Genomic DNA, 15,308 nt, shown 5'->3' with positions numbered 1-15,308 from the left:
ATTTTTAATGATCAATTCCCCAAAGAAAAAGAAGGAAGAAATCAGGCAAAATTAATGAAGATGAGCACAAGTGTCTCTGCATCACTGTGTGGACCGTCTGAGCCGCACAGACCGCGACAGGCTTCCCACAGCGCCTACGCCAGGCTTCAAACGCCCTCCAGTGTGATCGCTCTCATGGACACCTGAATTGTTCAATTTAAACTGAGGTTAAGAGACAGGAAAACCATGTGATGTGTTTGCCCAGGTGCAAATATTAGCCCCAAGACCCCGTATTTTAATCGAGAAACAGAAAGGGACATTTGGTGCCATGCTTTTATTCAAATGAAAGGGGAAAAACTACACTGTACCAGGAAGTAGCAAATAGGACAGTATTTTACAGCACAGCATCGTAAAAAACCTGTGAGTGACGCTCCCGAGTGGACGGCAGCACACTGGACGCGGTGCATCGCCCCAGGTGTCCATGGAACCACAGCTAAAGAGCTGGATGTGGCTTTAAAACAGCCAACTGAACTGGAACAGTCATAACACAACTGAGCAGCTGAGGGGAATGGAAAGCTTTCCAGTGCCTGTCGCTCGGCAGAACCGGACAGGCCGCACTGGTGACCGTGACAAGGGTCTGGCAAACTCAACCAAGTAATCACCCAACAACATGACCTCCGATGATGAGAAGCACCAATGTGTTTCAATAAGTTGATGACTATCTCCAGACTTTATGAAATAGCATAATTCTCATTTGTATAATTTTAAAAACATAATTTAAAAAAATCCACAGACTTAAATATATCCATATTCCTTCTGCATGAATAAAGTAAACCATCATACTGAGAGCAAGGAACTTTTGTGGCAATATTCACATTCTACCTTCAGACCTCACAGACAGCACTGGGCACACACAGGCTTGAGAACAAAGGGTGGGCCTGTCTGGTCCCACAGAGTTACTTCCTCCATTGTCTTGCATTCAGTTTAAAACAATTTAATGGCCAAGTAGTATCACCAAAAAGATTGCTTTGATAAGGAAAATTTCATGGATTAAAAAGAACAAATTTAGTAATGTTGAAGGCTTGTTAACTCTCCTTTTGACTATTACCACATTTTGATTAGGTTCACTATTTTTTTAAACCAGTCAATCTATTTGACAATCATTTCCTTCTAATTGTGACTGAAATGGTTGTCTGAAAGGTAAAATGTGCAATCCCTCAGTTTTAATCTTCATATATTATATACACAATATGTATACACTTAAAATATAAGAGTTACATATATCCTGGTCTTTTACATGCAAACAGCAGATCACAAATAGTTCTGAGCTACACACATATCTTGCACAGGTATTGGAAAAAAATCTGTGAAATTTTCTTTTTTACAGTTTAAACAAATATACATAAATATAAGAACATAAATTACAGTAAAATATTGACAGCATTTGAGAAGATGCTGATAGCCCAGACGCACTGACGCCGAAGGCCGTATAATAAGAGAGAAGCACAGTCCAGGGACACCTCACTCCTACTCTCTTTAAAAAATAAGTGAATACATCATCATATGAGATATTAGTTATTTCTCTGAACAACTCAATTAGAGAAATGTATATATTTTTGTCTCTACTTCCCATGAAAGAAAACAGACTATGCATCTCATATATGCTACAATACTGTCTTTCCCTCTAAGGTTACACGTCGTCACAACACTGAAACATAACAGGGTCACAGAATCATTCAAGTCTTTTCCTGAGAATGAAGTTTTCCCCCAACTAACCCTCTGGGATGCACTGTTAAAGGAACAAAGATCACATAGGGAAGAGTTCAAGTGTGTATTTAATCTAAGGTGTCCCACTTGAAAAGGATGAAAAAGAAGAAAAACTCAGAATCAGTGAAAGAATGTGAAGCTATTTTAAAATTAAAACGTAGCCCTTTGTACATGTTTAAAAACTCTAAATATACCTTTTGTATCAGCTATAAATACAACGGAAAGACCTCTCAAGAGCCTGTGGCAGGAAGTCTTCCATCTTCAGACTACTCTCAAAGTGCCGTTCATTTCTGCCAGCTTACAAAGTGATGTGCTTCCAAAGAGACAGAAAGCCTTTTTGTTAAAAGAACAATCTAAGTGATTCTGAGACGGCCAGAGGCGGCGTGCAAACAGCACTGAGTTAATCAGCACCTTCTTGTAAGGTCTCCTTGGTGAAGCCCACGTGGTTTTAAGTGACCTATAGCAGCTCTGTACACTCCTCCTCTTGTTTCATAGGAAAATGTTAATCCTTGAGTGAATAATAAATACACAAGTGTAAATACCTGGCAGGGCGGTCCGGCCAGTGCTCTGACACCAAGCATGAGGGTTACTGGGGACTGGCCCTAGTGCTTCTCTCTGCACCCTAAGAACAGCGCGAGGCATCTCCGCAGGCCTACTTCCTACTCTTGTGATCTCCACATGAAACCAAATACAAACGTTATCCTGGAACAAACTCCAGGGGAGGAAAACAGCAAAATAAACCATCTGAAGACACTCATATACGTTAAAAAGTTACAAAAAAAACAGCAACAAACAAAACACACAGCTGATGATCCTAGCCTTACGTCAACTAGCGTCCGCAAGAACTCAGTGCTTTGCTGTATCGAGAGCCCAGCAGGCACACCTCCCCCAGCGAGCCAGACACCCACCATCACCTGGCCTGGCACCTCGGTGCGTCTCCAGCACTGTGGTCTACATTCCAGTTGTCATGACAACAGGGCTGAACGTCCAGTTTCAATGAATAAAAGTCTGTTGGCAATTAGAAAGGATTTCTATAGGCAGGAGGGATGAAGTGCAAACTTACCATGAACGTTCAGAAGCAGGGACCTCCCAGTTCCTATGCTTTAGTGGGTAACAGTTTTTTGGGCGTCACTGGCCTCTTGGCCTGCCACAAATGGCTGTGAATGGTAATGGCATCAACACTGGCAGATAAAGTTTTAGCAGGGATGTGGCTGAACTGTTTCCTGTCAGAATTGTATTTGTAAAGGCCCTCGATCATCTTTTTAGTGACAGACTTAGGGCCTATCCCAGTCAGCTTACTGATCTCTTCAGTCTCTGGGCAGTAGGTGTACAGAGACCGGAACTGGCAGCCTGAGTCCCGAAATAAGATCAGGAAGTTGTTGGCATCTGACTTCTCCATTTCCTTCAGGATTACAAACAAAAACAAAACAACAATAAAAACCCTTAAACGTTTTGCTGAACACAATTCATATGTTACATTTCTTGACATGTAATTTAAAACAGAAACTCTCAAGCAGCTAAAATGCGGTGCATGTAATGCATGCCCAGCACGCTGGGCTGAACTGCGTGCAGGCCCCTTACGGCCGAGGGCCTGCTGGCTGTGCCCAAATCAAGACCCTGGAGGAACTTCAAGGTCTGCAGGATCTGCTAAATCTCTACCACTGACAACCAGGCACTGGCTGTCTCCTTTGCGACACAGCTCCATTTAAAAAAAGGCAAATAACGCAATCTACGTTTATGAAATGTGACCAAGCGACTCTGGGGAAGAAACATTTTGATTTTGTATTTTCATCTTAAGTCTATGCCTAGTCTTGAATGAAATGTGCAGTCTTCCAGAATCCCATCTGAGAGTTAAGTCCGTCTAATAATGAAAACATAGTTACAGACCCTTCATATGCGGCTGAAATTCTAGGAGTCCCTAAGGAGTGTTTTTTCTTGAATTGAGAGAGAAGACTCCTACAATTTTAAGACATTGCCCAACCTAACTTTCATGCAAACAGGCTTACCTCCAGTATTTTTTTCTTCTGACCTTCATTTACTTTTCCAGCCAAACAGCAATGAGCTAAAGCATTTTGTATTATGTGCTTATTGGATTTTGCACTGGGTTCTTTGAAGAGCTTTGGTCCTATGATAAGAATTTAATAACAATAACAGTAAAATAACTTTCCTAAGTCAGAAATACTACTTATGTTTAAATGATACAATTGTTCCTACACTGATTAAACTCTAACATGAAGGCCCCTGACTGCCCTGTTCCAGTCAGGACCCAGTTTTATCTACAGGGCCACACTCGCGGGTCCCCTTTGGCCTCCCGAGGTGGCCTGGAGGGCAGTACTTTCTGCCACTTTCCTGGAACTCCTCCAGGAGGCCTTCAGTAAGTATGCAGAGAAACCAGTTCTTTGGAAGAGAAAAAAATTAGCCCTGATTTGTCATGTTTATCTATATCTGGAATAAATTACTCCCAGCATGGCTGACTCAGAGCTACCAGTGGTCCTGCAGCCATGTAACTCCTGGAAGGTTCCCTGTGTGTCTGACAGCCCTGAAGGTCTGGGCTCCCCGGGGCCGGCAGGCACGTCTGCTGCACTGACCTTACAGGCTGCTGGGCCGGCTGGAGCCACAGGGTAGGAGGAAACAACTCTGGGGGAGTCAGCAAGCTCTGCCCCCTGGGCCTTCGGGGACCACTTGGGGGTCAGCCGGATGCCAGCGTCACCTCTCCCACCTACCTCTCCACGGCTGCTCCCACTTTCTCTCCTGCTTCATTGCTTTAGTTCTCACCCACATGTTATTCTGCGTGCTTCTCCTTCAACAACGCCTCTCCCAACAGAGCCAGACCAGATGCCCTCCTGGACCTAAGGCCTTCCTTTATCTTTCAGAGCCTCTCAACACTTGCTCTAGATGCACAGGTCCAGACCTTGAAGGCCCAACACGAGGGGAAGGACTTGGCGGGGCCGGGCTGTTCCCCTCACTCATGACTGATGTGGGGCGGAGGGACCTCTGGAGACCAAACGAAGACAGCCTCAGACCCAGACTACAACACAGAGACGAGCAGGGTTTTTAAGGGAGAAGCCGGGCGCTGAGGGCTGAGGGATATTGCTATTTTTCTGAAGCTGAATTCATCTGGGACAAGCTGCCACCACTCTGACTGGAACCAAATCACAGACACTGACTTACCTGAAAGTGACCGCCACCTCAGCCACTGTTTCCAATCTGTCTTCTGCACGCAGCACACCCTGCATCGCGTCTCAGCCCCTGGCCAAATGCTTCCCAAGGATGGGCGGGCACTCACCTGTGTACTCCGTCCCTGAGGCCACGGACGACGTGGTGGATGCGTTCTCCCAGTCCTTCTCGCCGTTCCGGCTGCCACACCGGCTTGGAGATAAGAAGCCTTCTACAGACTCTGATCTGAATAATATAAGACATGCACTGTAACGTCCCATATAGAGGAAAAACATTTGGGGCTCAGGAGGATGAAGGTGAGTGCCAACCAAACTCAACTCAGAGGCTTAAAAAGAAGACGACGGTGGTCATTCTGTCTCGTTCACAGCTGCAGGACCGAGACCTCAGTGGGCACCCCCCTGAATACCTGTGGAGGACAGATGGACGTTCCCACAGGACAACCGACAGTACCTGACGACCTTCACTAGGAACCTTCTCTTACATGGGTGCTACGTTATAACATGCTTCGAAGACCAGGAAATACTGATTTTTAGCTTCTAATACATATACTGGGTTGGTCAAAAAGTTCATTCTGTTTTTTCCCATAAGGTGGTTTGAAACCTCTAACTTTTTGGCCAACCCAACACATCCTTGAGAAAGAGGGAGCGTACGAAGGCGCTTTCCTAAGTCACGAGAGGGCAGACTAGAGCGGCTGGCGCGCTGCACACAAGGGCGTTCCGCTTCAAGCTCGACTCTACCAACAGTCAGCAGTGGCTGGCCCACAGATACACGCACTATCCTACTGATGTCATTAATCTAAAATCCAAAGGAAAAAACTGAAAGATGAATAGACTTCTTCATATATGTATTTTTTATAGACACCCAAACTGTCCAAGTCAGCAAAACTTGCGACCGTCCGCGATTACGGTGCGTTCACTGAGAATGTTGTTCTCAGGAGACGTCTGCGCTGTGACTCACCTCGGGGTCCTCTTCCCTGACTGCAAGCTTTCGTTATCGCCCGTGTTCAGTGATGCCAGAGAAAGGCTCGAGACTGAAAAGACACGACAGATTTGTGATCCTGAACAAAAATTAGAAATTTAAAAGGGGCAACTAGAGAAGAGTGTTCATTAGGTAATACCAGTGTATGAAAATTTAGCTAGTACAGTTTCTTTTCCTTTTTAGATACATAATATGCTTGCACACATATACGCACAACTTACTTAAAATGGGCAAGGAGCCTACTTTTGAGAACTAATGCAGTAAGTGAGGGAGACTGAGAGGTACACGCCTCCAGTTATGAGGTGATGAGTCAGGCAGCTGGCGTGTCTGGCGTGGGGAGTGCAGTCAGTCACTAGATAAACTCTTCGTTCGGTGACAGATTAACTAGATCAAGCCTGGTGACCACTGTGAATCGCTCTGTTGTATAACAGGAACTAACACAGTGTTGTAGCGCAACTGTACTTCAACAGCACAAACTCAGAGAAACGAGATCAGACTCGTGGCTGCCAGAGGCGGGGGGAGGGCGCCTGGGTGAAGGGGCAGCGGCCTCCGGCGCGCAGGCCTCGGGACAGCAGGTGCTCGTCTATAACTTCCCTGACGCTGCTGTGTGACACTCCACACAAAAGCTGCCAGGAGACGGGCCCTAGGAGTTCTCAGCACAAGGAGAAAACATGTCTTTCTTTTTCTGAGATGTTTTATCTATTCAAGATGACGGATGCTCAGTAGATTTACTGCGGGCACCACTTCATGACACATGTAGATCAAATCACTAGACTATGCACCTTAAACTCACAAAGTGCTAAACGCCAATCACACCTCAACAAAACCGAGGGAGAAAAAGGATAAAATTAATTACTCCCAAACAGTGGCGTGGTAATAAATGAGTGCCTATAAGAAAAAAACTCAAAAAAAGAAAAAGTGACAAAGAAACTAACTATAATAATAAACTATATTTTAGGAATATCTAATTCCCAGGTAATGCTGGACTGGATAAAGCACAAGCTGGAATCAAGATTGCCAGGAGAAATATCAATAACCTCAGATATGCAGATGACACAACCCCATGGCAGAAAGTGAAAAAGAACTAAGGAGCCTCTTGATGAAAGTCAAAGAAGACAGTGAAAAAGTTGGCTTAAAACTCAACATTCAGAAAACTAAGATCATGGCATCACTTCATGGCAAATAGATGGGGAAACAATGGGAACAGTGACAGACTTTATTTTTTGGGGCTTCAAAATCACCGCAGATGGTGACTGTAGCCATGAAAATTAAAAGATGCTTGCTCCCTGGAAGAAAAGTTATGACCAACCCAGACAGCATATTAAAAAGCAGAGACATTACTTTGCTGACAAAGGTCCGTCTAGTCAAAGCTATAGTTTTTTCAGTAGTCACGTGTGGATGTGAGAGTTGGACTATAAAGAAAACTGATACTTTTGAACTGTGGTATTGGAGAAGACTCCTGAGAGTCTCTTGGACATCAAGGAGATCCAACCAGTCCATCCTAAAGTAAATCAGTCCTGAATATTCACTGGAAGGACTGATGCTGAAACTCCAATACTTTGGCCACCTGATGCGAAGAACTGACTCACTGGAAAAGACCCTGATGTTGGAAAAGACTGAAGGAGGGAGAAGGGGATGACAGAAGACGAGATGGTTGGATGGCATCACCGGCTCAATGGACATGAGTTTGAGCAAGCTACAGGAATTGGTAATGGACAGGGAAGTCCACGGGGTCACAAAGAGTCGGACACAACTGAGCAAGTGAACTGAATTCCCAGGTAGCAAATCAATTTGTTAATTTCAACCAATACTAGGTATCAAAATTTTTCACTGACTACAAAAGGTGGAGTTCTCTTTACTTTTTAAATTGAAGTATAGTTAATTTACAATGCTGTGTTAGGTTCTGGTATAAGCAAAGTGATTCAGTTACACACACACACACACACACCTCTTTTCCATATTCTTTCCCATTATAGTTCCCTGTGTTGTACAGTAAGTTCTTATCTGATTCATATATAGTCATGTATATATGTTAACCCCAGCATCCTAACACTTACCCCACCCCATTATCCTCTGGCATCTGTTTTCTATGTCTATTTTATTTTTTTAACAGTTCTCTTTAAATAGTCAGTGTTACATTATTTTCCTTCAGTTTCAGAATAACTATAGTAATTCAGTATAGAATTCAGTATAGAATTCGGTATAGAATAACTATAGTAATTCTTAAGTTTCAGAATAACTATAGTGACAACCCAGGGAGATGGTATGTGAGGGCGAGCGCCCACTGGGCTCGTGTTCAGGCTGGATGTGAGCACTCGAGAGTGCTGTTGGCCATATGCACGCACGCGTAACAGGCTCCACTCGCAGGAAGCTTTCCTGCCCAGTTCAGAGCCCCTCGTGCCTCTGTGCCACTGCCGAGCTGGGGTCTGTTCTAAGCCACCTCACCAGGCGCCCGTTACCTGGGGGACCTTTCACGGGTGTCTTGGGGGACTCAAGGTGGTCCCTGTGGATGGACTTGGGCCGCTGCTTCTTCTGCCGGGCCACCTGAGGCCGGGGCTTGAGGACGCTGTCCATGTCCTCCATGAGCTTCAGCTGCTTGCGCCGCAGGTACTCCTGCCGGATGAACTCGCGGCGCGCCCGCTCGTCCTCCTTCTTCTGCCGCTCCTCCTCCGTCCTGCGCCTGGAGACGGAGCGGGCGGGCCGCTTACTGTGCACGCACGGGGGCGGTCAGGGGCGGCTAGTGCGCGTGAGGTGGGGTGAGCATGCGTGAAGAGAGGTGAGGGGCAGTGAGCGTGCATGGGTGGGGGGGGTGTGTGAGTGCGTGACAGGTGGTGGGGGCAGTGACCGTGCGCGGGGAGGGGGGCAGTGAGCGTGCGTGAGGAGTGGTGAGCGTGCGTGAGGAGTGGTGAGCATGCGTATAGAGAGGTGAGGGGCAGTAAGCGTGCATGGGGGGGCTGAGCATGCGTGACAGGTGGTGAGGGGCAGTGAGCGTGGTTGGTGGGGGGCGGTGAGTGTGCGTGGGGGGCGCGAGCGAGTCAACACCTGGAAAACGCTCCATTTAAAGTGTACCTGGGACAACCGCAGTCATTATATCATTAATAAATAACTACTTTAAAAAACGTGTGTGTGTGAGAAAAACCCAGGAAAATTATTTTAAATTAATGTTTCAAGCTTGGGATAAAAACATGCAACCAATACTTAAATAAATAAACTCCTAAGAAGCACCCAAATCAGCACCGATTCCGCGAAGGTTTCCCAACGCCCATTAAGGAGCCAGCAGGACCCCTCCCCGCTCGGTGGCCGCACCTGGTCTCCTCTTTCTTGTGCTCCATCTCGGCTTCCAGCTGCTGCTTCCGAAGCTGTGTCTCCTTCTCCCTTCTTAATCGTTTCTCCAACAAAGCTGCTCGTTTCATGGCCATATCATTTTCTGCCTTTTGATCATCCTAGGGAATGAGTTTCATTGAGGAGGAGGAAACATTTAAGGCACCAATATCCGCGTTTTCAATGGCTGAGGCCACAGGTAGTGGTTACTCTTAGAACTGAGAATCCAAATTACCCACTGAATCCTATTCCAACCCCACCACAGATGGACATGTTCCAAAATGATGAAGGAAGAAATGAATTAAAGAGGCAATACTTTTATCAAATAACAAAAGACACAAACTTCTTTGATTACATGTTTTCAAAACTTAGGAAGTTAGCAAAGAACAACATAAAATGGGGGAAAAAAAAGAAAACGTTTTCTGGGCCCTAATAAATAATTTACAGAGTGGAGAGTTTCTCGACACATTTTAAAATTCCATTTAAGTTGTATTTAGAATGCACGCTTGATGTAGAAAAGTCAAGGAAAAGCACCAAAAACATAGCTACCCAAAGTTGTATCATATAAACGAAATTCCTGCTGCACGATTTTTTTAAGTGGAGGCTCTGCCAGTTTGCTCGCTGGGTTCTGCACTGCACTGCGGGCTCTCCCACAGAAGAGGAGATGGGTGTAATTACACTTCGGACCCCAGGGCTAGCTAGAAGGTGGGTCCTTGGCCTTCTGGGCCTGCCTGGCTCCTAAGCAGACTCTCAGGGCCCAAGTTCTCAGAAGTCAGGAGGAACCAGCTGGAGAAGTGGTTCTGACACACTCCCAGCACGGTGCTAACCCTAACCCAAAAGACACGAAGAGTGAACAAGACGGGGCTCCTTAGGCGAAGGAGCTTCTAGACCCCTACCAGCCAGGGGGAGGAAGGGGCACAGCAAGGCACTGGCACAGAAACTCAGCCACAGCTGCGCTCAGAACGGAGAGAGTCAGAAGACCGAGTCAGCCAGGCTGAACATACACACGTCCGCACCAGACACGCTGCACACACTCGGCGGATGAGAGGACGCAGTGCCTGCAGGACTTCATGGTCTAAGAGAAACTGTGACAGAAGCAAGCCACGAGGTGGCTGGGAAGCCCAGGTCAGCAGCGTCACTATGAGAGTGCTGAGGGCGCAAGAGATGCGAGAAGACACTCCGTCCACCCCCAGAACCACGCAAGGCTGCGGCACACAGAGGCGGCCCGAGGCGAGCCAGACAGGACATCCCGATGGGAGCTACGGGGAGAGGGTGGACCCACGAATCAGCGGATTTGTCTGCAAAAGGCCCCGATCACATACCGAGGGGCTGCACTTTATCCAACAGGCATCTCTAAGAGACCCCGTGGACTTCCGCTCCTGAGAGGCAGTGTGAAGAAGGGACCAGGCAGACGTGGGGAGCCCGTGATGAGCTGCGACCACGGTCTGAGGGCTGAGTACCGGGTGATGAAGACAGAAGTGAGGAAAGGAGGGCATGGGTGGACACCCGAGGACCCCCTCTGCTCTCCTCTCGGAGGGAGCAGAGGTAGCAAGGTCTCTACACATCAATTACAATCTACAGCAGCAGTCCATTAAAAACATTAATAGCAGTCTCACACAGTTGGGAAACAAAAAACACAACTCACATTTAAGTCTCTAAATGTTAAAAAGGGCCGAGAAAAAAAGGGCCATCTCTCTATGACCAACTTCAAAGTAAGTTACCCATTCCCAATATTTAATGATCCAAAGCAAGCGATTGTAATCACTTCCGAATTCTCAGTTCTGACTCGAACAGGACTCCAGAAAATCTGCAAGTATAGACTTTTGCCACTGAAGGCTGTCTATCTATATTCTAAACTGCAGAGGATTAGAAATGATATACCTTGGTCTCTTAACTTTTTAAAAACAGAAACAGGAGTAGCACACGCACGTTTCTGATGATAAAAAACCATTCTTCCCTCTAAGAGTCTGGAAAACACAGAAAAATATAAAGATGAAGAAAAGGATGACAGGAGAAAAACTTTAATACTAGGCCTTCCTCAGTCTAGTACCTATGGTAAGTGTCCAGATGTTACCATCACAAGGTGATACTGTGCAGGACTTGGGTTAGCTGGCTGCAGTAGCCTATAAACGTAGGTTACATCAAACACCAAACTGGAGATTGGGGTCATAAGCTACACCCTCATCAGTGCTTCCAGAGGAGCTAGTCCAATGACAAGTGCTCAAACTATATTTTTAATGTTTCATCTTGAAAGATTCCGTCTGGTCAGTTTTTAAAATATATATATATAAAAAGTGTATGGGAAGATGGTCAATACTAAGAACAGAAACAGATTTGCCTGCAATGCCAAGTTATAACCTTTTTTTAACCAACTGGCAACAGAGTATCTTTTCCAAGAGTGAATCACTTGGTTCTCAAAAGGCTTTGCAGAAAAGAGAGAGACGGGGTGGGGCGGGCAAGAACAGCAGGTCTCCCCACGTTCAACGACGTGATGAAAGACCGCTTCAAAAACCAGAGTGCCTGCCGAAACCGCAGTCCACAAGAGTCGGACCAGAACATAGCCCAGGATTAAGGGCAGACGCTAACAGAGGTCCTGCTGCTCAGAGCGTGCGCGCGCAAACATGGAGAGGGGAGAGGCCTACGGCCGAGCGGGCAGTTTTACCTTAAAAAAGAATCCACAGCATACTTTCTGGTCCTCATCAACTTGTTCTTTATCACTTTCTCCATCATACTTTTCAACAGATACGTCAGCCTTTTCAGGGGGTTTCAAATCTGAGAGGGAGACTTCAATCAGATTAACGCTCTTAGGCGCAGCAGGCGGGACACTGGGTTTGGAAGGCAGCTGTGCGGGCTGACTCGGGGGGTCCTCGCTGGGTGCGGGGTGCGCGACCTCCGAGGCCGGGGCGGCCGGGCCCTCGGGGGCCGCAGAGGGTGGGGGCCGGGCCTCCCCGTGCTCCGGAGGCCCCGCCGACCCCTCCTCCTCTTCCTTCGCTCCGTCCTTGCGCCCAGACTCCTGGGCCCGAGGCTCTCCATCGTCGCCCAGACACACGAAGGACCGCGTCTGGATGGGAACCTGACTCGGGGAGAACCTCCGGAGCCGAGGGAGGCTGTCCACAGACCGCGGGGGCGTCAGTGTGCGGTGCAGGGGCGTGATCTTGAGTTCGCTGGGCCTGGGAGTCCTTTGATTTTTGACGGAGAAGGACGCGCTCTTCCTGGGCGCGGCCTGCGGGGACGGGTGGGCCGGGCGGGGCGGGTCGCGCGCAGGCCGGTGCGGGGAGGGCGGCGGCGGGGAGATGACCCAGGCCTGCTGCTCGCGCATGTGCATCAGTGCCTCCTGCTGCAGCGCCAGGCGCCGCATCTCCCGCTGCAGCGCATGCAGGGACGCGTTGAGCCTCTCGATGGAGCGCGTGTGCTCCAGCAGCTCGCCGTCCTGCGGCGGCTCCTCCGCGGGCCCGGCCGGGCTCCACCGCCCCTCGGGGTCCCCGGGCGCGCTAGGGGTCGACGGCCACCTGCCTGCAGGGCTCTCCGCGCCCTCCTTGGGGTCCGCCTCGGACTTGCTCCTCGGCCCGTTCGCCTTCTGCGGCTCCTTCTCGCGCGGCCGCTCCGTGTACACCTTCTCGTCCTCTGCGCCCGCCGCCTCCTCCCGCAGCGGGGAGACCCCGTCGCCTTTCTTCTTCACCACGGTGAGGAAGGCCGTCCTCCCCATCTTCTGCCTCTGCCTGGTGAACGCGGCCTCCATCTTCTTCTTCTGGGCCTCGATGGCCCGCCGCTTCTCCTCCAGCTTCATCCTCAGGTGCACCACCTCGGAGGCCAGCAGCTGCGTGGTGTCCCGGCCGTGCGGGAGGCCCGCGTCCTCAGGGGCCGGGGCCCAGGCCACCACGTGGGGAATGTTGAGCTCCGAGCCCTCGGGCGTGGTCTTCTGAGAGCTGCTGCCGCTGCTCTTTCCGTCCGTGTGGTTCAGCTTCCTGAACTTCTGCTCGGCAAAGCTGGTCATCTTCACCCCGGAGCTGGAGGAGGCGCTGCTCCCGGGCTGGGACTTGGTGCTGACCGTGCTGGGACAGGGGCTCAAGGCCTCTCTAGTGCTGCCGGTCCGCACGTCGTAGTCCTGCAGGAATTTGGACGCGTCATCCATGTCGGAGTCCAAGCTCACGGTGTAGTCTCTCAGGGACGAGTCCTCGTCCATGGTTTCCGGAATGTCTTCTGAGGGCACGTGGATGCCCGTGTCCACCTCCGTGGTGTCTGTGACAGGACTCAAGGCCCCTCGCGTGTCCCCCACATTCTCGGGACTGGACTGGCTGCGCGGGACGCCGGCATTCAGGAAGCTCAGCTCCTGGCTGTGGAGGAAGAAGCCGTTGGCAAGCTGTCCCGGCCTTGGGGTGTGGGCGGGCTTCTCCGTGTCGTGGATTATCTGCAAGGCCTCTTCGATGCTCGGGGTCCCCACCTGGTTGCCGAGCTCGTCGAAAAGCACGCTGTTGTGTAGCGCTCCGTTGGGGAACCTGTAGTGCGTGTTCTCGTTGGAATTCAGCTCGCCTGTGCTCCGGGGCACGTAGGTGGTCAGGTCACCGTGAGAGCCCACCGTGCGCTCCTCCGCGATGCCCGCCGCGTGCTCCTCCCCGTCCACCGGCTTGAAGGCCAGGTTCTTCCGGCTGTTCCTGGCTGCGCGGTGGTTGCTCAGGGCGAGCCCGTCATTGCTAAGGGAGCGAGTGATTCCTCTGTTGGAGGTGGATCTCTGCACAGCGTTTTCTTTATCAAAAGAAATATCAAATGAAACTCCATGCACTGACGATCTGAAAAAAAAGAGAAGGCTCTTAAATAACCCCAGAAAAGACAGGATCTGGTATCACTGAGAGATGTGATTTCTTCTCTCCCTCATTTCTCACAATCACATCCTCCTGGGGGTGGAGGCGGGGTAAGGCGGTCAGGACACCTGTCACCAAGGTCACTCCATCCTCTGGCTAGCAACAAGGGGTGGTGGGGTGGGGAAGGAGTGCCTCTCGCTAAGGCAAGTACACGGAGAGGGAGCCTCCTGTTTACCTTTTCTCCTTGGGCCATGTCCCTATGAAGCCATCGACATAGGACATAGACGAAGACCTTCTTATTCCTCCTTCAAATGCATGAGAAGAAAAGTCACTGGCACTGTGTAAAACAATTTTAACTTACAACATTTTAACAGATTTCACACAAGGTAAGGAGATACACATGGAGAAATGAAGATCATCTTATTAAGAAAAGCAAGCACAGAGAAACAGAGTCTTCGGTGTGTATGTGAACACTTTTTATTTGCATTTATTCTCAATCACTTTCCTGTTAACCACTCACACGGCACTCTCTGGGCTTTCTGACACATTACCTGAGGCTGAAGGATGAAGCTGGGGCTGTAAGTGCCTGGAAGGCAAATGGGGACGAGAGTGTGTGAACGCAGCTCCTTCCCCACTGCAACAGAAAAGACACGCAAAATGTCACAGCCTAGCTCTTTCAGACAAATCTAACATATGCAGCTGAAGTCACAGATACCACCGCCACCTCTGACTCTCCATCCTACATGGAAAAAAATTAAGGAAACACACCGTTTAAACCAAAGAACGGCTGTGATTATATGAACCTTTATGCATTTTATATTTTTTAGCCCAGGAGCTTGAAATACTACTTTCAAGTACAACTCAATGTCCTTGTGAGATAAGATATGGCACATTATTTTCATTTTATAAGTAGAAAAACTAAGAAAGAAGCTAAATGCAAATCATCAGCTTGAAGTACTTTGGTCGAATCTAAATTTCTAAAAGTACAAGTATGATCACTTCTTATAAAAGAGCCTGACACCTGCTTGCACGCGGACCTGTGTGTATGTCTCTAATATATTTACATTTCTTCTTATTTAATTCCACCCTATTCCAGTCAATGCAGGGATTAGACAGTCTATTTCTCAGTTTATGATGACATTTGGCCAAAACTTAATCTTTTTCTTCCTATGTTTTCAGTCCGCCATGGCTTACCTTAGTAGGTGAAACTCAGCATGCCCTGAGAAGGGCTGAGGACGAGCTGGGGGCAGGGCGCAGTGACCTAGCTCTCTGTGACCACGCTGCCTT

The 15,308-nt window shown here is 48.7% G+C and overlaps 1 protein-coding gene across 2 annotated transcripts in view; it reads right to left on the bottom strand.

Moving 5' to 3' along the window:
* Nucleotides 1-15,308, bottom strand: part of CAMSAP2 (calmodulin regulated spectrin associated protein family member 2) — a 97,826-nt gene continuing 82,518 nt past the window's right edge. Inside the window, exons 9-18 of one of the 2 annotated variants that reach the window (XM_055583179.1) lie at nt 14,573-14,655; nt 14,257-14,326; nt 11,885-14,009; nt 9,208-9,344; nt 8,361-8,581; nt 5,881-5,953; nt 5,033-5,148; nt 3,753-3,871; nt 2,810-3,148; nt 1-182 (exon numbers count right to left, since the gene is read on the bottom strand). In XM_055583179.1, the coding sequence (XP_055439154.1) occupies nt 2,843-3,148; nt 3,753-3,871; nt 5,033-5,148; nt 5,881-5,953; nt 8,361-8,581; nt 9,208-9,344; nt 11,885-14,009; nt 14,257-14,326; nt 14,573-14,655 (3,250 nt within the window). In that variant the 3' untranslated portion in view covers nt 1-182; nt 2,810-2,842. Of the gene's footprint in view, nt 183-298; nt 3,149-3,752; nt 3,872-5,032; nt 5,149-5,880; nt 5,954-8,360; nt 8,582-9,207; nt 9,345-11,884; nt 14,010-14,256; nt 14,327-14,572; nt 14,656-15,308 lie in introns of those variants that run through there. The other variant, XM_055583178.1, reaches the window with a different exon arrangement.

Source organism: Bubalus kerabau, chromosome 5, assembly GCF_029407905.1.
Source record: "Bubalus kerabau isolate K-KA32 ecotype Philippines breed swamp buffalo chromosome 5, PCC_UOA_SB_1v2, whole genome shotgun sequence".
NCBI lineage: Eukaryota > Metazoa > Chordata > Mammalia > Artiodactyla > Bovidae > Bubalus > Bubalus kerabau.
The sequence above is the reverse complement of the archived record's forward strand: the minus strand, read 5'-3'. Positions and strand labels throughout refer to the sequence as shown.